Source organism: Bufo gargarizans, unplaced genomic scaffold (assembly GCF_014858855.1).
Source record: "Bufo gargarizans isolate SCDJY-AF-19 unplaced genomic scaffold, ASM1485885v1 fragScaff_scaffold_205_pilon, whole genome shotgun sequence".
NCBI classification, from domain to species: domain Eukaryota; kingdom Metazoa; phylum Chordata; class Amphibia; order Anura; family Bufonidae; genus Bufo; species Bufo gargarizans.
Genome location: NW_025334070.1, coordinates 37,917 through 64,683, shown reverse-complemented (window position 1 = coordinate 64,683; position 26,767 = coordinate 37,917). Strand labels below are relative to the sequence as shown.

General features: G+C 47.6%; 1 protein-coding gene across 1 annotated transcript; it reads right to left on the bottom strand.

Moving 5' to 3' along the window:
• Positions 1–25,348, bottom strand: ARMC5 (armadillo repeat containing 5). The gene is made up of 7 exons (XM_044272908.1): positions 24,806–25,348; positions 23,168–23,198; positions 9,453–9,560; positions 7,122–7,938; positions 4,788–5,383; positions 2,957–3,089; positions 1–1,132 (listed from the first exon to the last, which is right to left on the bottom strand). The coding sequence occupies exons 1-7, from the start codon at positions 25,121–25,123 to the stop codon at positions 370–372; spliced, it is 2,766 nt and encodes a 921-aa protein (XP_044128843.1). The 5' UTR covers positions 25,124–25,348; the 3' UTR covers positions 1–369.
• Between the last annotated feature and the right edge of the window lie 1,419 nt (positions 25,349–26,767).

The window sequence follows — 26,767 nt, the reverse complement described above, 5'->3', positions numbered from 1 at the left end:
CAACGTACGGTAGAAGATTTATTCTACACCCAATGTGGGCTACAGCAAGTGACGGAGCAGTCGAGAGGAGTGGAAGAGTCAGGCTAGCCAAGGCACGGTGTGTGGAATTACGTTTAGGGCTCATTCGACGACTGAATCAGTTTTGCGTTCCGCAAAACAAGGATACCAGCCGTGTGTTGCGCATTTTGTGGAACAGAACAACCAGCCCTATGATAGAAATGCCCATTCATGTCCGCAAAACAAGAATAGGACATGTTCTTTTTTGCGGAGCCGTAGAACGGAAGTACGGATGTGGACAGCACAGTGTTCCAATATTGCGTAACGGATGTGGACGCAAATATATACGGTCATGTAATTGGGCTTTTAGTCTTAGTTTTCATCTTGAACAAGGTCTTCTAGGAGACGGGAAAGCTGCTGCTTGTCTTGAGCCTTTTCACATAACTGGTGAAGAGCAAGTGCCCTCTTTTGTGGGGGGTGAGGCCTTCTCAAAAGGTATGAACAGCAGTCTCTTCTGAGTTGGGCACTTTCATAAGTCTCTGCAAAGTTGTAGACAAAGGGCAGACTCTCCAGACTTAACATACAGTCACGGACTGAATTTTCCAGCAAACTTTGTAGGCCAGGTAAGAGAAATCTGCCCGCTGCAGCCAAGGTGTATGCTACGGGAGACTGGACCAGCTCGTCTCCTGACACAGTTCTTAGTCCCTGCAAAACAGGACACTGACATTCTTGGGAGCAGCCATGAAGGTAGTGGAGCAGTGGTAGGAAGGCACAGGATGGAACCTCACGCACATGGACTTCCTGCTGCTGGGATTCAGCATAGCCACCTTGCAGCATAGCTCTGAATACGTCACATTTACTAGAGACCACCTCTCTATTACCCCCTACACGGTGTCCTCCATCTAAGACAAATACTAGATCTCCTTGGCCCTGAGACAGTAGCTCCAGGTAATAGCATTTTGGGGAGGTTAAGGAAGGAGATGCGCCAGGGACCGAATAATCCCAAGGAGTTGATAAAGACGAAAGGCATTCTGATGCATGGAAGACATAAGCAGGATCCACAGAACACATTAACGTTTCCAAAACCAGCTGAAGAGCTCCACCAAACAGCTTCTGCCGATGACGAGAGGGGTTCCTACAATACACAAAAACAGAAGAAGGATGTCCCATCCATGAAGTCGAATTACTAAAACACTGAAAACAAATGAACAAGATGTTAAAACTGAATCTAGGTCACACCACATATTGTCCCAACAGAACCAGAAAATCAAGTCACCTCCCAGTATCCACTGTGTGAGAACTCTGGCATCTGAAATGCATATGGGGCAGCAGCTTGGTCTTAAAGGGGTTTTCGAGGCCACAGATATTGATGACCTGTCTTAAGATTAGTGGGGGGGGGGGTGTCTGACCTCGAACACAGGCGGACGGATCGATTCTTGGAGTTGTGATTATACACAAACTGCAGCCAGCATGGGGCCCACACTGCCAGGGCTGTCCTCTGCAGGGGCGCTGACTCTTTCCCCTTCTATCTGTCCTGCCTTAACCATCAAGAATCTGCCCCCAGGTCATTTTGTGAGACTGCTTCACACTTGTCCACTGATTGGTGCACTCTACTTTTCGTGTGGATGGAGGGGCAACAGCCGTATTATCCCCCCTAAGTAGATTTTCATATAACACCACAAATACACAGATTTTTCTTAAATGTATTTTGCTGTGTGAACATGGCCTACAGCTTCTGCCAAATGGCCTATTGTGCCAACTTTTGGTGGAATTTATCCGATGACCCGATTGTGATATGTGTTGTCAACCTTGCCTTCCCCTCGGCACAGAAATAGTATTGCCTAGTAAATGGCTTTTTGGGCACTATGGATGCAACAATCGATTTTAGTAATCAAGTATTCTACCGATTAATCGATTACTCTAATAACAAAAAACTAATTACCGTTAAGAACATTTCTATAAAAACTCATCAGCCCCCATGCCATCAGTTCCCCCTTCCTTGTGCCATCAGTTCCTCCAGTAGTGCCACCAGCTTCCCCATGTCAGAGGCTTCCCCTCCAAGTGCCACCATCTGGCCCTACTCCCCCTCCTAGCCATCAGTGCCCAGCCGCATTGCCAGGGAACTAAAATATCCTGACGGTGTGTGTACGTCAGGATCCTGTGCAGCACTGTGCGGGCGACCACGGAGCGTGAGTAATAGCATGCTCTTCACTCATACTCCGTGGTCACATGGCACAAACTAATCATCTGTGCAAAAAAAATTGCAACAAGGACTTTTTTGTGATGAGTTAATCGATTAATTTGAGTAATCGTTTCAGCCCTAATGGGCACCCAGTAACACACGCACTTAGGGGCTATATATAAGCCAGTACACAGGCCCCGTCCTCCCATTAGGCAGCTATGACGTCAGAGGAGCGCACCCACATTCATTTACCCGGCTGCTTGGACAATGACTTATGCTCAGTTTTTTTTCTGCCCCATTTTTGGGCAGAAAGAAAAGTCCTGTCTGCAGAACTTCTATCAAAAAGAAGGATATATGATGGATTGGAGCTAGTCAAGGAAGTGACCGCCAGGCACCCGTGGGCCTCAGCTTGGCTGGAGACTCTCATAAGCATGCTAGATCGAGATTTGTCTATGAGGACAAACCACAGCAGTGAATAGCAGATGTATGCAAAGGGTCACCAGCCGGGAATCACTAGATCACCAGACAGTTCAACGCACTTTTCTCCTGCTTGCCATATGTTCTAGTCTTTTCTCCCAGACATTCAAGACACAGATGGAACAGGTGCCCAAATGTAAAAGGGTTTTTCCAAAAATGTATCATATTTTCTCACTACAGATTTTAAAAAGACTGTATGCCCCATTATTGTGCCCCCCCCCATCCACACAAGTGGCGTTTCCGTGGTGGCCATGTCACACTGACACAGCCGCAGTGGGGTCACATAGACATTCAGCTTACCGGTTAATAAAGGGCAGGCAGAGGGTGCACTGTTGTCTCTCACTTGATGTTCCAGACACCAACATGTGGGTAATTATCCCAACTCCAAAGGGCGACTCAGCTTGAATGCGAAGATTGCGAAGAAGTGCATGACCTGCGAAAAAAAGGGAAGAGTGATGAGCCAGTGCTGCCTGGGCTCTGGTGCATCACATACATTTCTATCGAAGGCTGCACTGAACAGACTGGGGCTCTAAGGCTGGGTTCACACCTTAGCGTTTTACAGCGCGTTCCTACGCGCTGTAAAACGCTCAACAAGGAGAAACCAATGCTTCCCTATGGGAATGGTTCTCACCTGGGCGTTTTACAGCGCGTACGATCGCGCTGTAAAACTCCCGACGCCCCAAGAAGTACATGAGCTTCTTTGGGGCGTCTTGTCTTTCAGGAACGCGCGACAATGGGCGTTCGCTTGTCTCTGTATGCGCGATTGCAAACGCCCGTACAATCGTGCATACAGAGCGCTCTATCGCGAACGCTCAGGTGTGAACCCAGCGTTAATACACAGCTGTTTGCCTGCTGTCACCAATAGGAGGTGCCAACTGCATACAGCAGCACGCTAATACCAATCCTGCCTGATCTGTAGAGAGATGCTGGGAGAGTAACGCATCTGTCACTTGATTTAACTTTAATTGGCTTTTCTTTGCATCAACATTTTTGCCACAAATGAAGCCAGAATTCCTGCTCCCGTTTTCTGCCTTCAGAATCTGGCAGATCTGGTCATGTAAATGTGCGCCAATGATGAGGATGATGATCTTGTCGTTCATGCAGGCACCACTGATCATAGCTTCTGGGCAGCAGATCGTACCATCTGAACAGCGAACAATGATTCTGTATTAGGATGAGGGATTGCAATCCAGTGCCCTCATACTGTGGAGGAGATCGCTGCATGTTAATGCGTCTCCTCCACTGACAAGCAGGGGATTGTCAGGAAGGAACGCTTCTGTATGGGGAGGAGCAATGGCATTAGTAATCACTGCTCCCTGTACTGTGGAGGAGATCGCTGCATGTTAATGCATCTCCTCCACTGACGAGCAGGGGATTGTCAGGAAGGAACGCTTCTGTATGGGGAGGAGCAATGGCATTAGTAATCACTGCTCCCTGTACTGTGGAGGAGATTGCTGCATGTAAATGAGTCTTCTCCACTGAGGAGTAGGAGATTGTCAGGAAGGAACGCTTGCTTCCCAACAATCGGTGTTAATGTTAACCCTAATGGCGTAAATGGCTATGTACACCTTGGAAGACAATTTTTGTTTAATCGCATTTACCAATTTTTTGGTAAGAAAATTAACATTTTTTGATTGGCCTTTATTAAAAATATTGAGCCAATCTGCCACAAAAGGGTTAACTATTTTTCTGGCTGTGTGACTGGTCCTTTCACGTCATCTAATAAACCTCATCTCTAAACTACATTCTTATCAGTAAGAGCCGACAGAGCAGAGAAAATCCACAGGCTGCTACTAAAGCAGCTCAGCTCTGGACAGAGAAAAGGAAGACGTGTACAAGGCAATAATAAGAAAAGGAATGCTCCCAAAAGGTGTCCATAGCCTTTAAGTCATATGCAGTAAGCCCCCTGTGGTCGGCAGCCACAACTTTCTCCCTGTTTTTCCTTCCTCTAAAATATATTAAATGCAGCTTATGTATGTGCAAAAAGGACAAAAAAAAAAAAAAAAAAAAGCCTTGAAAGAGACATTAACGTCAGGGTCAGGCAGAAGAGGGGGCGAGGACACAGGAACCCTCAGATTCTGTCCACACCAAGCAGACCACCTTCCTTCACCATAGATCACATTCTTCTTACCAAGTTCTTTTGCCTTTTCCGGGTGGCGGATCCTGGGGGCTGCGTCTCCCTCCGGCCACTCACTCAGGAGCAGTCTGGTTCTAAGGGTACAGATACTTCCAGTTCTAATAAATGCTTCCAGGCATGAGGGGTCACAGGTCAGGCGCTGCAGCAGCCGCGCCGCACGACTAGAAGGTTGTGGGTGGCAAGTGACATAAGTCAATAGACCCTCTAATACTGGATGAGAGACCAAAGAGCTTGAATCAGACAAGTGAGAAAAACGAGACAAAAGAAGCAGAACTGGAAACTCCGGGCCCAAAACCTCAGATAGGGGAGACCTGGGGCCCAGTGGCCACTGCGATCCCAGGATTTCTTGCATTGGGGACTGACACTGTGTGTGAGAAAAATGAAAGCTGGTCAAAGTTACTGGTGCCCGCTTCTCCAGTCCGGGCGGTTTAGGGGCTTTCTCCAGTGAAGAAGGCAAAGTGCCGAAAGCATCAGAAGGGTTTCTGTTACTGGACTCTCCAGATGAGACGTCTCGGATCTCTCTCTCCAGGAGCCAGTCCGGTGGAAGCTCATCCAAACTGCTAAAGTACTCCTCCGACAGCAGCCAAGCTCTGGAAGAAGGAAGAGCGACAGTTCAATACAGGAGAACCCCACGGGTAGAGCATTACCAGCACTAGATACAAATGGAGACACCTGTACTGGACACAACATACAGTCTATGGGTCACTGCAGAGAGACAGGAGAACCCCGCGGGTAGACCAGTACTGGTCACACTGGGGTCCTACCTTCTGTTACGTTCCTTTATGACGCGATGAGAGGGAGGTATTAGTCAGTGGAACCGCCACTCTCACATCTCCAGTTGGCACTTGCTGTAGGTCTCAGCAAGTGCCAACTGGAGCCGCTCTGTTGCTAATGGTGCATGCACAGGTCTTCAGCAAGGATCAGAGAGGGTTGTGTAGCAGGGCCGAGTGAGGCGTTGGGCAGGGGCATCTGATTGGGCATTCTCATTTTGAAGAAACATGTCTGATGGGTTCTTTCCGGCCTGGTTGTTACGAGGAGGCCATTGAGAGTTATGTAAACAGCGCCATTTGCACAACTCCAATTCAAGTCAATGAGAGTTACTAGGGCTTTGGCTTTCTCCAGCCTCCCAGTGTTCCCGGGAGAGGCCCTGCGGCCATGTTTTTCAATATGGGAATAGCCCTTTAAGTGCCTTTTTCACTCCTCTTTCACTGGTCACAGCAGCATTGAGAGGACAGCCGAGGTCTATATAGTCCCACTGCAGCTAGGTGTCTTCTAGGGTCCATCTAAACCACACTAGAAAGAGTAAATACACATCCCATACATTTTTCACATTTTTGTATAAATCTTTATTCAACATACTCACAATTTTAAGCATAATCTGATTATTATTACATATGATAACTGATAGGCATATAGTGAATATATCCAATTAATAACCCCACCTATACTTAATATATGAATTGGCCTCTCTAAAGGTAAAGAAATCCATGGGAAAAATGCTGATGTAAGGAAAAGGGAGCGGCTATGAACTAAATATATAAACGGATCAGATGGGAATGAAATCCCTCTGAATGTGACTCTGCTAAATCAATGCATCCCCTTCCTTGAACAGCGTGAAAAACAATATATTCAAGTGCACATATCCCAACAGAAGTAACCAGAGACGGAGTAAAGGATCGTACCAGTAAGAGTTAGGGTAGGCGAGTGTTATCTCCTCGAGATGGAGGCGATAACACTCACTGGTACCATCCTTTATTCCGTCTCTGGTTACTGGGATTTCATTCCCATCTGATCCGTTTATATATCTAGTTCATAGCCGCTCCCTTTTCCTTACATCAGCATTTTTCCCATGGATTTCTTTACCTTTAGAGAGGCCAATTCATATATTAAGTATAGGTGAGGTTATTAATTGGATATATTCACTATATGCCTATCAGTTATCATATGTAATAATATTAATAATAAGATTATGTTTAAAATTGTGATTATGTTGAATAAAGATTATACAAAACTTTAAAAGGGTTATGGGATGTGCATTTACTCTTTCTAGTGTGGTTTAAATCTATTTTTTGAGTATCCCAGTGAGTTACTGTTACACAATTGGTGATTAATAGGGTCTATCTAAGCAGCCCGAATATTGGTAGAAAACGCTCAATATCACTATTTTACTACAGGAAATGCGCAATTACTAAATATAGGCCATTTATGAAGGATCCGGGGTCGGACCTTTGGTGCAGCGACTCCACAGCACCGACTACCACCCTAATCATTTTCCCAATGTGCGCACACACAGCCGCAGTCTCCTCGGGTGGCAGCATGCACACTTACTTCATGCTCTGCTCCGACGTTCCTCCTTCTTCTCTACTCTTTTTGGGCTCTGTTGGGAAATCAAAAGAAGCAGATCCCGGATCCTCCTCAGGGTCCGCTGCCGCTCTTGTGTAGCATGAGGCTCCTTGCTCTTCTGTAGTCCACACCACTTCCTCTAATCTTTTTGCCAACAGAGGTGCAAGACCGCCAGAGCCAAGGATGGTGAGGGCAGTAGTGTCATGGCAGTAGTGCAGAAAGGCATTGGTTATCTTGTGGTGAACCGATTGATAGAGAGGTTTGCGCAGAAGATCCAGAAGTAGTTCCAATCCCCCCAATTCTCGGACTCTTCGACGATTCAGTGCTTCCCGGCAGCACAAACACAGCGATCTGACAAGAGGAAAGCTCCGCGCTGGCGTCTCTAGCAGCACCTTGATTTCAGCTATGAGGAGCTCGATAGTGCCAGCATTACCAAGCAGGGGTCGTAAGGCTCCCTGATTACAAAGATTAGAGAGGGTTCCCAGAGCAGCCAGGCGCACAGTGGCTTTTACGTCTCCTCCATTGGCGAGTGCCACCAGGGTGGGTACAGCAAGGCTCAGCTGCTCTGCACAGTCCAGAGAACAGCCTCTGCTCAGCTCACACACGGCACGCACCGCCGCGCACACTACATCAGGGTCTGGAGAGGTCAGCATGTGGACACAAGGTGCAAGGCCCCCCTGCTGACAGATAGAAAGTCTGTGTGCCAGACTATCCCCCATGATACGGAGAGCTCGCAGGCAGCTCTGCACACAGCCACCATCTTGGGAACTTTGTAAGATTTGCACTAAAGTAGACACTGCACCTATAGAAGGACAGATGAGAAGTGTGAATACATGAGGAACAACCAGGAGACAAAACACACAGGGGTGGGGGGGGGGGTTAACAGTGCGAATGTGCTGAAGAAAAGGGAGAACTTGTGCCCCAATCAGCAGGGAAGGAGACAAGATGACGACTGGGACCCCACGGTGGCGGCTGCCGCCAGAGACAGCAGCGGAGAACTTAGGGTACTTTCAACCATGCAGCAGACGATTCCGGCAGGCAGTTCCGTCGCCGGGAATGCCTGCCGAATCCAGCAATCCAGATGCAAGCTGATGGCATTTGTCAGATGGATCAGTCTCTCCAGTGTCATCCAGAAAAACTGCATGCTGTGGCATTTTCTCAGTCCAAAATACATAAAAAAGGGACTGAACTGATGCATCCTGAACGGAATGCTCTCCATTCAGAATGCATTAGGATAAAACTGATCAGTTTTTTCCCCCGGTATTGAGCCCCTGTGACGGAACTCAATACTGGAAAACAAAAACGCTAGTGTGAGAGTACCCTTAGAAACTTGGCGCCTACCACTGGCCTACACGGATTGGTCAGGCGATCTGTTTTATTTTGCTGCAGTTTGAGGTTTTTAAAAAAGGTCAAACTATTAAATATAAGCCCACCTCAGGATTTCCTTGGTATTGTGCAGGGCATGCCATTGGTGACCACGCATCAGGGCTTCCCACAGATATCTTTCAGATCATGACTAGCATACACTGACCTGACCAATCCCTGGCACTGCCATTCCAATGGTGCCCAGGGCCCCTCTGAGCTCTTCTTCCTGCTCCAGTGTTTGGCCAAGCGGCATTCCTAATGACAGGAACAAGAAGTGGATCTCAGCAGGGACGTGGGCACCTACAGTACCGGGGGGGGGGGGGGGGGAGCCAGGGCTTATTTGGAACCACTTCCTGGGCATCTGCCATCGTTTTCTACTGTTTAATTCCCATATGCATCTTTACGTCCTTCCACTGAGGGCCCCATGTCCACATACAGCATCAGTGGCTCTTCTGATGGGTTAGAAGGCACCCCACAGGTGAAGGATGGGGCTGAGGGCCACGGATAAAAGGGCCTTCCCCAAACTATGACCACATGGATGCAAAGTGGCAATTCTTCTCTGCTGGAGTCACAAAGGGGCGAGTCCTCAGGTCCCGGTGATGCCAGCACCTACCACCAGACTCCGAAGTATTAAAAGAAAGGCCCCGATTTACTAATGAGTTGTAGACGTGCAACTATTGTTCCTAACCTATTCTGGTGTAAAATTCCATCTCAACATAAGCCAAGCAATAGTTGGCCACGTCTTGAACATGGGATTCAGTTTTGGGCTCCACATACTAGCGTGCCCATCTACGCAGCACATTTATCATGCAGCCCGAGTCCCGGGGATGATCTATAGGATTAGTAAAACTGGGCCTGACAATTGCCTCCTCGCTGGTGGAGGTGAAGCATGGCATTACCACGGGCAATGGCTTCTGCTTGCATTCGTCCCTGAGTGCGTCGCTCACTCACCTGACTTGTGGATGATTGTATTGTTGTGTGCGTCCAAAGCCAAGTTTCCCAGAGCACGGGAGACCCTGTTCCAGATGGAATCAATACACACAGACTGCAGGATGCAAACTACAACAGAAGAGCACAGGAAGAATTGTACACCGCCCAGGACTTCAAGGGGAACCTATTAAAGGCTACGGGCACCCTCATTATTTCAATAGTTTTTTTTATAAAAACCTTTCAGTCGTTTTATGAGATATGAGGGCAAAAAAAAAAAAAAAAAAAAAAAAAAAAGTGTTTGCAAGCGGTGTCTTTATTTTCGTTGAATCCAGTCATCTGACTCATCTCTGATCTCCTGACCTCAAACACTTAAGCCAAAGTCTTAGCACTTTCACAAAAATTGAGGTATAATGAGTATTTATGAGGTCAGGAGTTAAGGCATAAGAGCCATACGTGAACCGTCAGCTGACGGGATTTAAAGAAAACAGACACAGCTTGCAAACACTCATGTGGTACAAAGAGAGGATTAGGCATGCTTAGAGCTCTGCACCACCCGCATGACAACGACATGAACAAAAGGGAAATTAAAAGGAAAGTGACAAGGCATTAAGCAGTCCTATTATCATCATCATCCCGTCCAGTCTGCTCAATATCTGCAAACCTGACCACAAGCTCCCTGCAAGAGAAAAAGCTGCTGGCTCAAGGAATCTTTGGAAGCATCAGCACTAAATAATACCATTTTGATAGAAATTTACTAAAGACCAAAAAAAAAAAAAAAAAAAAAAAAAAAAAAAAAAGATAAAACCTCAAGTCGTCCCAATTAAAATACCAAAGAGTAAAACAAAACGGTAGAAGGACAGATGAGAAGTAAACTGTGGGGAACTCCATGGGGTGGAGTGTCCGCCGTCACCTACACATCCAGCTGAGACCGATGGTAAAGCAATGCAGAGACCTATTGCCTTTTACATGAAGGCTGCCTCTACTTGCTTGACATACAGAATTCCTCCCCTCTGTACGGTGATCAGTAGGGCCGCAGTAAACGATTTTAGAAATCGAGTATTCTAGCGATTTTTATGATTAATCGAGTATTCTAATAAGGAAAAAAATGCAACCAATACAATGCAATCCATCCATTGTATTGGTTACTGCAGTGGTAGGCAGATCCATCTGCCACACCGGCTTTCCAACTGTTCAGAAACTATGACTCAGAATCAGCTCAGTAAATGTGTGTGGCGAAACCAACCTCGCCACTGGGTTTTGGAGAGGACTGTTTAACCCCTTAGGGACCCATGACGTACCGGTACGGCATGTTTCCCGAGTCCTTAAGGACCCATGACGTACCGGTACGTCATGAGTTTAAATTGAGATTGTGGCGCCCCAGGGGTTAATCCGCACAGGATGCCGGCTGAAATCATTCAGCCGGCATCCTGTCACAACGCCTGGGGGGGTCATGTGACCCCCCCGTATCGGCGATCGCAGCAAACCGCAGGTCAATTCAGACCTGCGGTTTGTTGCTATTTCTGCTGGTTCTGATCGCCGCGGTCCCTGACCGCGGCGATCAGAAACTTTAGTGTGGCACAAATCTATAGTGATCACCCCCCCTGCACCCCTGCATGATTTTAGCCTGGTGGGAGGTGCAGGGGGGGTGTTGCGGGCGGTGTGGGCGGTGCGGGAGGCGGGATCGCGATCCCCCGCCCGCCTCCCGCCGAATAATCGTTGGCTTCTAGTGGGTATACCAGGGTGCCAGCACATTGCTGGCACCCTGGTATAAACGGCTGACATCTGTGAATGGATGTCAGCTGTTTAACCCTTTCCATACAGCGGTCCGTACGGACCGCTGTATGGAAAGAGTTAACAGTAAGATGCGGCTCCCTCCCTCTCCCATCGGGGGGCTGCTGTGCCTTTGCAGCCCCCCGATGGGAGAGGGAGAGAGCCCCCAGACAGCCCCCCGAAGCCCCAGTCCTTACCCTTCCCCGTCTGCGAAGTTGTGGCAGACGGGGAAGGTTCCCATGGCAACAGGACGCCTGCTCAGGCGTCCTGCTGTCCATGGTGCTGAACAGATCTGTGCTGAAAGCATAGATCTGTTCAGTGTAAGTAAAATACAGTACAGAAACATATATAGGTTCTGTACTGTATTATGCAGACACCAGACCCACTGGATCTTCAAGAACCAAGTGGGTCTGGGTCAAAAAAAAAGTAAGAAAAAGTGAAAAAAAAGTGAAAATCAAAAAACACATTTATCACTAATTAAAAATGAAAAAAATAAAATTCCCTACACATGTTTGGTATCGCCGCGTCCGTAACGACCTGATCTATAAAACGGTCATGTTACTTTCCCCGCACGGTGAACGCCATAAAAATAAAAAAATAAAAACTATGAGAAAATTTAAATTTTGCCCACCTTACTTCCCAAAAAAGGTAATAAAAGTGATCAAAAAAGTCGCATGTACGCCAAAATAGTGCCAATCAAACCGGCATCTCATCCCGCAAAAAATGAGACCCTACCCAAGATTATCGCCCAAAAACTGAAAAAACTATGGCTCTTAGACTATGGAAACACTAAAACATCATTTTTTTTGTTTCAAAAATTAAATCATTGTGTAAAACTTACATAAATAAAAAAAAGTATACATATTAGGTATCTCCTCGTCCGTATCGACCGGCTCTATAAAAATATCACATGAGTTAACCCCTCAGGTGACCACCGTAAAAAAATAAAAATAAAAACGGTTTAAAAAAAGCAATTTTTTGTCATCTTACGTCACAAAAAGTGCAATAGCAAGCGATCAAAAATTCATATGCACCCCAAAATAGTGCCAATAAGACAGCCATCTCATCCCGCAAAAAATGAGACCCTACATAAGATAATCGCCCAAAAACTGAAAAAACTATGGCTCTTAGACTATGGAGAAACTAAAACTTTTTTTGTTTTAACAATGAAATCATTGTGTAAAACTTACATAAATAAAAAAAAAGTATACATATTAGGTATCGCCGCGTCCGTGAGAACCTGCTCTATAAAATTACCACATGATCTAACCTTTCAGATGAATGTTGTAAATAACAAAAAAAAAAAACGGTGCCAAAAAAGCTATTTCTTGTTACCTTGCCGCACAAAAAGTGTAATATAGAGCAACCAAAAATCATATGTACCCTAAACTAGTACCAAGAAAACTGCCACCTTATCCCGTAGTTTCTAAAATGGGGTCACTTTTTTGGAGTTTCTACTCTAGGGGTGCATCAGGGGGCTTCAAATGGGACATGGTGTAAAAAAACCAGTCCAGCAAAATCTGCCTTCCAAAAACCGTATGGCATTCCTTTCCTTCTGCGCCCTGCCGTGTGCCCGTACAGCAGTTTACGACCACATATGGGGTGTTTCTGTAAACTACAGAATTAGGGCCATAAATAATGAGTTTTGTTTGGCTGTTAACCCTTGCTTTGTTACTTGAAAAAATATATTAAAATGGAAAATCTGCCAAAAAAGTGAAATTTTGAAATTGTATCTCTATTTTCCATTATATCTTGTGCAACACCTAAAGGGTTAACAAAGTTTTTAAAATCAGTTTTGAATACCTTGAGGGGTGTAGTTTCTTAGATAGGGGTCACTTTTATGGAGTTTCTACTCTAGGGGTGCATCAGGGGGCTTCAAATGGGACATGGTGTCAAAAAACCAGTCCAGCAAAATTTGGCTTCCAAAAACCAAACGGCACACCTTTCACTCTACGCTCTGCTGTGTGGCCGTACAGTAGTTTACGGCCACATATGGGGTGTTTCTGTAAACGGCAGAGTCAGGGCAATAAAGATACAGTCTTGTTTGGCTGTTAACCCTTGCTTTGTTAGTGGAAAAAATGGGTTAAAATGGAAAATTAGGCAAAAAAATGAAATTCTCAAATTTCATCCCCATTTGCCAATAACTCTTGTGCAACACCTAAAGGGTTAACAAAGTTTGTAAAATCAGTTTTGAATACCTTGAGGGGTGTAGTTTATAGAATGGGGTCATTTTTGGGTGGTTTCTATTATGTAAGCCTCGCAAAGTGACTTCAGAGCTGTAGTGGTCCCTAAAAATTGGGTTTTTGTAAATTTCTGAAAAATTTCAATATTTGCTTCTAAAGTTCTAAACCTTGTAACATCCCCAAAAAATAAAATATCATTCCCAAAATAATTCCAACCTGAAGTAGACATATGGGGAATGTAAAGTCATCACAATTTTTGGGGGTATTACTATGTATTACAGAAGTAGAGAAACTGAAACTTTGAAATTTGCAAATTTTTCCAAATTTTTTGTAAATTAGGTATTTTTTTATGCAAAAAAAATAATTTTTTTGACTTCATTTTACCAGTGTCATGAAGTACAATATGTGACGAAAAAACAATCTCAGAATGGCCTGGATAAGTCAAAGTGTTTTAAAGTTATGAGCACTTAAAGGGACACTGGTCAGATTTGCAAAAAATGGCCAAGTCCTTAAGGTGAAATAGGGCTGAGTCCTTAAGGGGTTAAAAGCCTCTTGCCTCAGGCTTATGGCCCATAGTAACTGTAAAGGAGAAGACAGACCGGCCGCACAGCTTAAATCTGTCTGTAGAATTGTATTTTATGTTATTATGCGTTCGGTTACATTGTATGTTATGTGAGGGCACCCAGATAGCTAATAGTATTGTATTTGTGTATTCTGAGTGCCATTCACCTAATGATATGCACTCAGACTTGAGCTATCTGGGGATATGTTAAATGTCTGTGTTTGCTGTGGGGGTGTGCCATTGTGTGTTTGGGTGGTGATTCCTGTCCTGTTGTCTCCACATGTGTATTGGTGATCTCCCCTTTGTCCTGAGAGATAATTGGATTGTGTTCGGTCGTCTCCGGGACAGAGGGGAGGAAACCATGATGCATTGTGGGGATATGTTGTATCTGCAACAAACTGTAATAAAAACCAGGCTGGGTGTGCCAGCACTTCAGAGCACTGCTGACCCTCAAGACGGAGCCTTGTCTCGTTATTGGGGGATTCCCTGTATGCTGTTGGAGACTGATTGCCAGGAGTGTAAGCTGACGGATACGCTTTTCCTGTTCGTCTGACTGACAGCTACTTGTGAGGTTCCAGTTTGGAGTGCTATTTTGTATCCAGTTCGGGAGGTTGGTGTTCTGCAGTAGCTGTGCCTGTCTCTCGGAAAGGGGCATATCGCCTAAACGGTTTTTAACCCCTTGTCCGCTGAAACGGTGCCGTTACAATGTGCATGCTGGGAGTTGTAGTTCCACAGCAGCTGGACAGAGCTGTGTAGTTCTGGTGCCTACTTCTGGCCTCAGGGTTTCTCTAGAACAGCTGATCAAGGAGAGCAGGTATCGGACCCCTGATGTCCATATACTGATGGCCTATCCTGAGGACAGCCATCAATATCATAATCCTGGAAACCCCTTATTCATCTGGGACATTGATGGCATATCACTAGGATATGTCAGTGTCAGATAGGTGCAAGGCCCACCTCTAAGACCAGTCTCTATATGAAGAGCAGGGCCGCCCCAAGTGAAGGAGAGCACACCATGCACCTGCAGTCACCTCGCCACTACAGGACTGCTGAAAACTGAGGGCGGCTTCTCTGTTCACTCCCACCTACCCGACAAGGATGGTACATCCTAGCGAGTGTGGGAGTTGCTAAGCCAAAGTTCTGACGCCAGACCCCTTCATAAATGGCCAATAACAAGTTTAATGTAGTAAAATGGTCACATCAAGCGTTTTTTTTTTTTTTACCGTCATGTACAGAACTGGTCAAATGAAAGCACTCCAACACCATTAACCTGAGTTTTTGGTGAAAGTAAATAGAAAATAATTTAAAGTGTAGTAGAGGAATAGGGAAGGGAAAAAACAAACAAAAAAAAAAAAAAAACACACCTCCAACAAATCAAGACCTGCATACCGCTCATCCTGAGTAAGGCTGGGTTTAGGGCTGAAACGATTATTCGAATAACTCGATTAAATCGAGTCAAAAAATTCATCGATGCAGTTTCCCTGCATCGAGGAATCGTTTACACCACGTGATCACGGAGCGGGAGTGAAATTAAGCGTCTCACTCACCGCTTCCGTGTCCTCCGGAGGTCAGAGAGGCAGGACTGAGCCGGCACAGTAGAGGGAGAAGGAGGGAGTCCCTCCCTCCCCACTGTGCGCGGCTGCCGCTGAACACCAATGAGGACAGAGTAGGAGGAGGAGGGGAGGGACTGTGGCCACTGCACTACCAATGAATCTGCCAGCCATATCCCACAGGGCCCCCCCCCCCCCCCCCCCATCATTGGTGGCAGTTTGCAGTTCCGATCGGAGCCCCAGCAGTGTAATGCTGGGGCTCCGATCGGTTACCATGGCAGCCAGGAGTCACGCTACTGAAGCCCTGGCTGCCATGGTATGTTAGTGAGCAGAGAGCAGCTCATTATACTCACGTGCGCTGTGGCCGCCGGTCGCTCCTTCTTCTGTCTGTGCGGCGGATTGCTAATGCTTACAGCATTAGCAATGCGCCGCACAGACCTATGAGAAGGAGCGACCGGCGGCCACAGCGCACGTGAGTATAATGAGCTGCTCTCTGCTCACTAACATACCATGGCAGCCAGGGCTTCAGTAGCGTGACTCCTGGCTGCCATGGTAACCGATCGGAGCCCCAGCATTACACTGCTGGGGCTCCGATCGGAACTGCAAACTGCCACCAATGATGGGGGGGGGGGGGGGGGTGGAGGCAGATCAGAGGCTGGGGGGAGGGGGGGCAGATCAGAGGCTGGGGGGAGGGGGGGCAGATCAGAGGCTGGGGGGAGGGGGGGCAGATCAGAGGCTGGGGGGAGGGGGGGCAGATCAGAGGCTGGGGGGAGGGGGGGGGGCAGATCAGAGGCTGGGGGGGAGGCAGATCAGAGGCTGGGGGGGGAGGCAGATCAGAGGCTGGAAGGGAGGCAGATCAGAGGCTGGAAGGGAGGCAGATCAGAGGCTGGAAGGGAGGCAGATCAGAGGCTGGAAGGGAGGCAGATCAGAGGCTGGAGGGGGGGGGGAGGCAGATCAGAGGCTGGGGGCAGGGAGGCAGATTAGAGGCTGGGGGCAGGGAGATGGAGAGAGAGTGGTTAATGGAGGCTGCAGGCACCACCTTGGTATGTATAAAGTTATTGGTTTAGAGAGGGGTTAATGAAGGCACCTCCAAGGTGCTTTCATTAACCTCTTCAAACCAATAACTTTATACATGCCTAATGCCAAGGTGCTTCCATTAACCCCTCCAAACCCAATGGGCATGTATAAAGTTATTTGTTTGGAGGGGTTAATGGAAGCACCTTGGAGGTGCCTTCATTAACCCCTCTCTAAACCAATAACTTTATACATACCTAATTACGTACGTTATTTTAAGTAGCTTTTTCTTATTAGATTACTCGATGAAGCGAGAAATATAATCGATAGAATACTCGATTACAAAAATATTCGTTTACTGCAGCCCTAGCTGGGTTCACACCTGAGCGTATTACAGCGCGTTCCTACGCGCTGTAAAACGCTCAACAAGGAGAAACCAATGCTTCCCTATCGGCATGGTTCTCACCTGGGAGTTTTACAGCGCATACGATCGCACTGTAAAACGCCCGACGCCCCAAGAAGTACATGAGCTTCTTTGGGGTGTCTTGTCGCGCGTTCCCGTACATAGACTTCCGGGAACACGCGACAATAAGTGTTCGCTTGTCTCTGTATGCGCGATAGCAAACGCCCGTACAATCGCGCATACAGAGCGCTCCATCGCGAACGCTCAGGTGTGAACCCAGTGTAATAGAAAAAGCAGCCCCAACAATCAGGACCTGCATACCGCTCATCCTGAGTAATAGAAAAAACAGCCCCAACAATCAGGACCTGCACACAGCTCAGTAGTATACTTATTTAGGACAGGAGGGGAACAAATAGTGCATATGTTGGTTATAGTGCATTTCCTTCTGAAATACTGGGAAAGGGCTCACTTCAGACATTGTTCTGATGAAGAACACACTTTAATTAAAGAGGGAAAAACCTCCAGAGCATTGCAGCACATTGTAGGCTGCTCAGCTAAACTGGTCTCAAAGGCCATGAAATGGCAACCAAAACCTGAAAGACGTGGAAGTAAGCGGGGAACTACTCTTCTAATAGATGAAAGCATGGCCAACATGGCTCAGCCAATGATCTCCTCCATAAAAAGATCTTAAGATACCATTGAGTCTTCCTAAAATCAGAAGACTATGCAGTGAAGCCAAGTGCCAGCAAGACCTACTTGAAAAGTCAGGAAAAATACACGCAGAACTCAATGACTGTCCCAAAGAGAGATGCCAGAACACTGTGTGGACTGACTGGGGCAGAATTGTTCTTTTTGGGTCTAGAGGCTGCAGACAGCATGTCAGATGCCCCCAGAGCTCTGTGAAGACAGTGAAGAACGGTAGGGCAGATATCTGGGTACTGGGACGTGTCTCATACCATGGTCCCCTTATCACATACAAAGGATCATGGATCAGTCGGACTACATAAATAAAATTGAGGAGATCATGCTGAAGAAGAAATGACCCCGAAATGGGCGATTCAACCCCACAATGACCCAAAGCCCACCAGTAAGAGAATATCATCCTGAGGTGATGGAGTGGCCTCCTGATCCAACCAGTCAATCGCATAGAGAACCTGAGGGGCTACATAGAAAATGTGGATTTTGAGGAAGAACTGTAGACTGTTGTCCCATTGTCCTGGACTGAAGACCTAATCAGAGGGCAAGAAGGTAGTCGACTCCATTCAACTCAGACGTCGGGCAGTTGTCAGAAACAACGGTTCAGCTGTTAATATCAGTTCATTCAAAGGAAAATCTCAGACTTTGCTTCAGTTTATACGCAGGATTTATCAAACTGGGGTGAATTAGACCTGGCTTAGTCGCCCATAGCAACCAATCACATTCCATTATCCAAAAAGGAGCTGTGAAGAAAGCTGGAATTTGTCTGATTGGTTGCTATTGGAGACTAATCCGGTTCTACTTCACACCAATTTGATAAATCTCAGTCTACATTTTTCAGAGGTAAATACTGGAGCTGCTGTTTTTAACTGCCTAACGCAGGATCGCGGTCCAGAGGCGGCGTCACGCATATATGCATCACCTCGCGAGATGACGCTCACAGCCGGCCCGCGCATGGCGGGCCGGCAAAAGTTAGAGGGGGGTTACATCAGCCTGCCAGCCAATGATCATCGCTGGCAGGCTGATTATTTAAAAACAAAAAAAAACAAATCACAAGCCATTTAACACCTTATATTTATAAATATAAGGTGTTAAATGGCTTCTCTGCTGGTTCTTTTGGTCGGTTGGCCTCAAAAGAGGAGCAGCCATCACAGTGAGTACACCAGACACCACACTTAGCCCCCAGATCATTAACCCCTTGATCGCCCCTGTCAATCACCTAGTGAAAAGGGAAAAAAGTGTAAACGGTCTTTTTTTTTTCCCACTGGTATTGACTGATAAGTTTTAGGATAGTTTAGGCCCCTTGGTTAGGTAGTTAGCAATCGGTTAGCGCCCAGCCCACTGCACTGCATTCACTGATTCGCTGATTAGCGTATCGCTAATCAGCATTTGTACTTTTATAGTATCTGTAAGTGATCAAAACTGATCAGTCAGATCTATAATAGTATTAGTGTCACCTTAGCTCGCCCTCCACCCACAACGCAGTGTTTGCCCAATCAGGCCTGATCGGTCGCCCACACGTGCGTTCGCCCACGCCCGCCCCACCGCAGTGACAAAAAAATTATTTTTATCACTGCACAATCCCTTTACAAGCGCTGCGGCGATAAAAAAAAAAAAAAAAAAAAAATCATTTTTGATATTTTTTATCAATCGCAGCAGCCTCCGGTACTTCGCTAGCCTCCCATTTGTAAGACAGGCTTGCTTTTTTTCTTGGGTAGTCTCAGGGAATATCCCCCAAATTTAGTAGTCCAAATGTCAAACAGGGGGTATTCTTCTGAAGAGGCCTACAGGCTTCTGACCCAGTCGGATGAGGAATGGGAACCCTCATCGAACGAATCCAGCGGGTCAGAATATGAACCTGTAGAAAGCAGTGGCTCTCTGACACAAAGTTCGGCCGCCAATTTATAGCCGCCAACCCGGGAAGCTATTATGCCCAGCCTTTCCGGTGGAACCCTGTCCACGTTTCCAAATTAAAAAAATTTCTGGGCCTTCTCCTCAACATGGGTCTAACCAAAAAGCATGAATTGTGGTCATAATGGTCAATGAACCCAATTCATCACATGCCCATGTTCTCTGCTGCCATGTCCAGGGCACGATTTGAGGCCATCCCGCGTTTCCTGCACTTTAGCGAAAACGGAATGGAGAGATCGGGTTTGCCAGGGCATACGAGCTAAGTGGGTATGGATGTTGGGTGGAGCTCCTATGTCCTGGCAGACGCCTTTCCCCTCTTTTTTGGCAGAGATTTTTTCATCCATATTGATCGATGCGAATGAAGAAATCTGTGCCGTTCATTTTTTCTTTCAGCCCAGATTTCTATGAACTCGCCATGCCCTTCATTGAATAACAGGGTGTCTTCTTTCCAAAATGGGGTCACATGTGGGGTATTTATACTGCCCTGGCATTTTAGGGGCCCTAAAGCGTGAGAAGAAGTCTGGGATCCAAATGTCTAAAAATGCCCTCCTAAAAGGAATGTGGGCCCCTTTGCAGTAGGGCAATGTGTTTTGGTGTGTCATTTTACATATACCCATGCCGGGTGAGAAATATCTTGGTCAAATGCCAACTTTTCCTATAATAAATATAAATAAATAAAAAAAAAAAAAAAGTAGTCTTTTGCCGAGCTATTTCTCTCACCCAGCATGGGTATATGTAAAAAGACACCCCAAAACACATTGCGCAACTTCTCCTGAGTACTGCGATACCACATGTGTGACACTCTTTTGCAGCCTAGGCGGGCAAAGGGGCCCACATTCCAAAGAGCACCTTTCGGATTTCACAGGGCATTTTTTACACATTGCGATTTCAAACTACTTCTCACACATTAGGGCCCCTAAAATGCCAGGGCAGTATAACTACCTCACAAGTGACCCCATTTTGGAAAGAAGACACCCCAAGGTATTTTGTGATGGGCATGGTGAGTTCATGGAAGTTTTAATTTTTTGTCACAAGTTAGTGGAATATAAGACTTTAAGAGGGGGGGGGACCCACACACACACACATCATTTCCAGCTAACTTGTGATAAAAAATAAATAAATAAAAAAGTTCTATGAACTCACTATGCCCATCAGTGAATACCCTAGGGTGTCTACTTTCTGAAATGGGGTCATTTGTGGGGTGTTTCTACTGTCTGGGCATTGTAGAACCTCAGGAAACATGACAGGTGCTCAGAAAGTCAGAGCTGCTTCAAAAAAACGGAAATTCACATTTTTGTACCATAGTTTGTAAACGCTACAACTTTTACCCAAACCATTTTTTTTTTTACCCAAACATTTATTTATTTTTAACAAAGACATGTAGAACAATAAATTTAGCGAAAAATGTATATATATATATATATATATATATATTTTTTTTTTTTTTTTTTTTTTTTCTTCACAAGTGAAAAATTTCATTTTTTTTAGCAAAAGTTTCGCGAAATTTCGATTAATAACAAAAAAAGTAAAAATGTCAGCAGCAATGAAATACCACCAAATGAAAGCTCCATTAGTGAGAAGAAAAGGAGGTAAAATTCATTTGGGTGGTAAGTTGCATGACCGAGCGATAAACTGTGAAAGTAGTGCAGTGCAGAAGTGTAAAAAGTGGTAAAGCTAGGGGGGCTGAGGTGGTTAAACAACCTAATATTTCTGTGAAGGGTTAAAGGGGTTATCGCATCTCATTGATCCTATTTTAATTTATTTGTTATACAAGTGCCTGTGAGCATTTTTGTAATTATGTTATTTTAGCAAATCCCTACCCATCTTGGAAAAAAAAAAAAAAATAATTAAAAATCTTTCAATCCTACCCCACTGTTGTCTTCTGGTATCCACTAGATACAGCCACCGCTTGTGGGCCGCGCCTGCGTAGAACACAATTTCTTCCCCCAGGCGGGCCGCATATCGCTGTCTTGAATGTGCACGCTGCTGCGCATGCTCCATGGTGACTTCTTCCTGGCCAATATAGTACAGAGTCGCGAATGCGCAATGGTGACTTCAGTACATGCAGCGCATCTCTGTACTATACTCGGCAAGGAAGAACTCACCATTCCGCATGCGTGGCGCGTGCGCATTCGCGGCTCTGCACTATACTGGCCAGGAAGAAGTCACCATGGAGCATTGAGGCCATAATTCTATGAAAAGCCTGCAATTGTTTCCAAAGACCAAAAATGTCACATCAAAAGAAGCAAACGTGAAGTCTTAAGAAAAATAAGCAGGTAAAACGAAGAAAGATAAAGCCCACGTAAGGCTACTTTCACCCTGGCGCTTCTGGGTCTGCTTGTGAGGGCGCTGTTCCGCCCTAATGCATTCTGAATGGATATATGGATTCGTTCAGAATGCATCAGTCTGGCTCCGTTGCGCCTCCATTACACTCTGGAGGCAGACACTGCTTGCAGCGTTTTGATGTCCGCCTGACGATGCAGAGTCAAACGGATCCGTCCTGACTTACAATGCAAATCAATGGGAACGGATCCGTTTTCACTGACAATCTTGTGCAACTGAAAACGGATCCGTCCCCCATTGACTTTCAACTTAAGTTAGGACGGATCTGTTTTGACTTAGACTTTATTTTGAAAGAATAATGCAAACGGATCCGTTCTGAATGGATACAAGCGTTTTCATTATCATTGTGGATCCATCTGGGAAGATACAAGACGGATCCACACCGAACTCAGGTGTGAAAGTAGCCTAACCCAGGCAGAACGAGATCTCGCTGGAAGTGACCTCCTGTGGTGAGGGCAGGAGCTTCTTCAGGGTCCTACATGGACCAGAACTTCAACTTGAAGCCTCCACGCAGCAGGTGTCAGCCACAGACAGGGGGCAGTAAAGGCCATGTAGTACTGCAGTGGAGCCGAGACAACCAGTAAGGGGGTTTTACCAATAAAATGGGCGTACTGATTGGTTGGATCGGAGCCCGAGGCAGCACTGCATTAAATGGGATGGAGGTCGCTCCGAGGCCTGATCACCCAGCGATTGCCATTAAAGACTGGGAGATCCTCACATTGAAGAGCCGGCACAGGATTTATTCCGGAAAGGGTTCTTTACAGTCGCAGCAGTGTCACTGTGGAATGCCCTACCCCAAGAGCAATGGCGGATGTCTGCTCCCACAGAGAATAAGTGGAGCGGGATCGGTTGGCGTGGGGTGCCACGGTTGCATAGGGGATAACATGTACACTTGGCATGGCGCCTTTAATGCTGACACAGGGTGAAGCTTTGCAGGACAGGATGTGACAGAAAAGTCAAAGGTGCATAGCCTAAGATGCAACAGGGGCCCGGATGTACCTGGGTGGGGCTTGGTGGAAAGGGCTGGAGCTTCACAGGACTGGACATGTCCTTAGGTGACCACACTTCTGTGGTGCCGGTGTAGACCCCCCAGTTAGTACATACATTTGGGGGCACAGTACGTGGGCTAATAGGGGCTGTAGGCAGCACAGACAGCGGCAGTCACCCCTCACAGGCCATACCAGATGTTACTACTGCGATCGCTGTGGTAGCCGCCGCCCGGGGTGAGTGGACACCCTACTAATGCGGGTCACACATTCAGAATATCAGCAAGAAACTGACAGCATCTGAGCGGAGAAACTTACCCAAGGCCGGAATACCACCGAGCTGCCGCACCTGGAAGACAGAGCAACGACAGTCAGGAACAGAGCCAACCCCAAATGTCTGCACCAACATGGATGAGGGGGGGTATAACCCACTGTATGAGGGGGGAGGGTATAACCCCCCCCACCCCCATCATTTCCAGACTGGATGAGGGGGGATATAACCCCCCCCCCATCCCCAGACTGGATGAGGGGGGATATAACCCCCCCCCCCCCATCATCCCCTGACTGTATGAGGGGGGATATAACCCCCCCATCCCCAGACTGGATGAGGGGGGATATAACCCCCCCCATCATCCCCTGACTGTATGAGGGGGGATATAAACCCCCCCCCCCCCATCCCCAGACTGTATGAGGGGGGATATAACCCCCCCCCCCCCCATCATCCCCTGACTGTATGAGGGGGGATATAACCCCCCCCCCCCCCATCATCCCCTGACTGTATGAGGGGGGATATAACCCCCCCCCCCCCCAATCATCCCCTGACTGTATGAGGGGGGATATAACCCCCCCCCCCCCCCCATCATCCCCTGACTGTATGAGGGGGGATATAACCCCCCCCCCCCATCATCCCCTGACTGTATGAGGGGGGATATAACCCCCCCCCCCCCATCATCCCCTGACTGTATGAGGGGGGATATAACCACCCCCCCCCCCATCATCCCCTGACTGTATGAGGGGGGATATAACCCCCCCCCCCCCATCATCCCCTGACTATATGAGGGGGGATATAACCCCCCCCCCCCCCCATCATCCCCTGACTGTATGAGGGGGGATATAACCCCCCCCCCCCCATCATCCCCTGACTGTATGAGGGGGGATATAACCCCCCCCCCCATCATCCCCTGACTGTATGAGGGGGGATATAACCCCCCCCCCCCCCCATCATCCCCTGACTGTATGAGGGGGGATATAACCCCCCCCCCCCCCCATCATCCCCTGACTGTATGAGGGGGGATATAACCCCCCCCCCCCCCATCATCCCTGACTAGTATGAGGGGGGATATAACCCCCCCCCCCCCCCCATCATCCCCTGACTAGTATGAGGGGGGATATAACCCCCCCCCCCCCCCCATCATCCCCTGACTGTATGAGGGGGGATATAACCCCCCCCCCCCATCATCCCCTGACTGTATGAGGGGGGGATATAACCCCCCCCATCATCCCCTGACTGTATGAGGGGGGATATAACCCCCCCATCCCCTGACTGTATGAGGGGGGGATATAACCCCCCCATCCCCAGACTGTATGAGGGGGGGATATAACCCCCCCATCCCCAGACTGTATGAGGGGGGGGGATATAACCCCCCCCCCCAGACTGTATGAGGGGGGGGATATAACCCCCCCCCCCCCAGACTGTATGAGGGGGGGATATAACCTCCCCCATCATCCCCTGACTGTATGAGGGGGGAGGGATATAACCTCCCCCCCATCATCCCCTGACTGTATGAGGGGGGAGGGATATAACCTCCCCCCCATCATCCCCTGACTGTATGAGGGGGGAGGGATATAACCACGTCCCCCCCCCCCCATCATCCCCTGACTGTATGAGGGGGGATATAACCCCCCCCCCCATCATCCCCTGACTCCAGATAGGTGCTAGCAGTGGGCGTGGCTTACCTGGGTGCGGCTCCCCGCCTCCGTGCAGCTATTGGCCAGCAGACTGAGCGCCAGTTCCAGGTTCCGTCTGGAGCTCCCCAGGACTTCAGCCCGCGCGGGATCCGTCAGCAGCGCGAGGAGGAGAGCCAGGCCGCCCCGCCTCCGGAACAGCACGGCGCCCCCCGCCCTGGTCACATGGCGACTGCGCAGTTCACTCAGCGTCCTTCCCAGGCCTCCTGGGTCCTCCACCGCCGCCGACAGCCGAGACAGACAGGACGAAAGCGACGAACAAGACATCGGAGCTGACACCGGAACCGAGCCAAGACACAGACAGCGCATGCGCGCTAGTGGCCGCCACCCACAGATCTGCCGGGAATTGTGGTCTCTGAACAGCGGAAATAAGGAACCCTGCTGGAAGACGTATAGCGATGTGATTGGACAGTAAATCTAGGGGCGTGGTCTTACGCCTGCAACTTGCTGCTGTCGCTCATATTCTGTATTGGTTCAGTTAGGGACAGTTAATTAATTACGTCAAATTGGGGGAGGAGCGAGCGGGTGAATGTCCGGAAAAAGGAGAGCGAAAGTCAGGTCCACCCCATAATTCCCCTAAAGAGCAGATCCAGTACAAAAAGGGAAACGGGACAGTTCCAATACCCCCCCCCCCATACCTCTAGTGGTCAGGTCCAGTATATACATAGAAACTGGTCAGTTCATGTGAGAGGACTCCCCCCCCCCCCCCATACCTCTAGTGGTCAGGTCCAGTATATACATAGAAACTGGTCAGTTCATGTGTGAGGAGACATTTATCATCTAGTGAGAGGACTCCCCCCCCCCCTACCTCAAGTGGTCAGGTCCAGTATATACATAGAAACTGGTCAGTGCATGTGTGAGGAGACATTTATCATCTAGTGAGAGGACCTCCCCCCATACCTCAAGTGGTCAGGTCCAGTATATACATAGAAACTGGTCAGTTCATGTGTGAGGAGACATTTATCATCTAGTGAGAGGACCTCCCCCCATACCTCAAGTGGTCAGGTCCAGTATATACATAGAAACTGGTCAGTTCATGTGTGAGGAGACATTTATCATCCAGTGAGAGGACCTCCCCCCATACCTCAAGTGGTCAGGTCCAGTATATACATAGAAACTGGTCAGTTCATGTGTGAGGAGACATTTATCATCCAGTGAGAGGACCTCCCCCCATACCTCTAGTGGTCAGGTCTAGTATATACATAGAAACTGGTCAGTTCATGTGTGAGGAGTCATGTATCATCCAGTGAGAGGACCTCCCCCCCCATACCTCTAGTGGTCAGATCCAGTATATAGATAGAAACTGGTCAGTGCATGTGTGAGGAGACATTTGGTTTAGTGCTCTCATTAAGAGAAACAAAATAAGAGTATTGCAGGTTTGATACCTTTTAATGGCTAACAAAAATAGAAGTATTGATGTTACATAGCGAGCTTTCGAGACATCACCAGTCTCTTCATCAGGCGTACTACAAGAATATGAGACATTTATCATCCAGTGAGAGGACTCCCCCCCCCCCCCATACCTCTAGTGGTCAGATCCAGTATATAGATAGAAACTGGTCAGTGCATGTGTGAGGAGACATTTATCATCTAGTGAGAGGACCTCCCCCCATACCTCTAGTGGTCAGGTCCAGTATATACATAGAAACTGGTCAGTTCATGTGTAAGGAGACATTTATCATCTAGTGAGAGGACCTCCCCCCATACCTCTAGTAGTCAGATCCAGTATATAGATAGAAACTGGTCAGTTCATGTGTGAGGAGACATTTATCATCCAGTGAGAGGACCTCCCCCCATACCTCTAGTGGTCAGATCCAGTATGTAGATAGAAACTGGTCAGTTCATGTGTGAGGAGTCATTTATCATCCAGTGAGAGGACCTCCCCCATACCTCTAGTGGTCAGGTCTAGTATATACATAGAAACTGGTCAGTTCATGTGTGAGGAGACATTTA

Coding starts and splice junctions, on each gene's coding strand:
- ARMC5 (XM_044272908.1), bottom strand. CDS start 25,123: ATGCGCTGTCTGTGTCTTGGCTCGGTTCCGGTGTCAGCTCCGATGTCT. Junction 5,384..7,121: donor ACGTCGGAGCAGAGCATGAA/GTAAGTGTGCAT, acceptor TCCTTCTTCCAG/AGCTTGGCTGCTGTCGGAGG. Junction 3,090..4,787: donor GGAAAAGGCAAAAGAACTTG/GTAAGAAGAATG, acceptor TTTTTTTCGCAG/GTCATGCACTTCTTCGCAAT.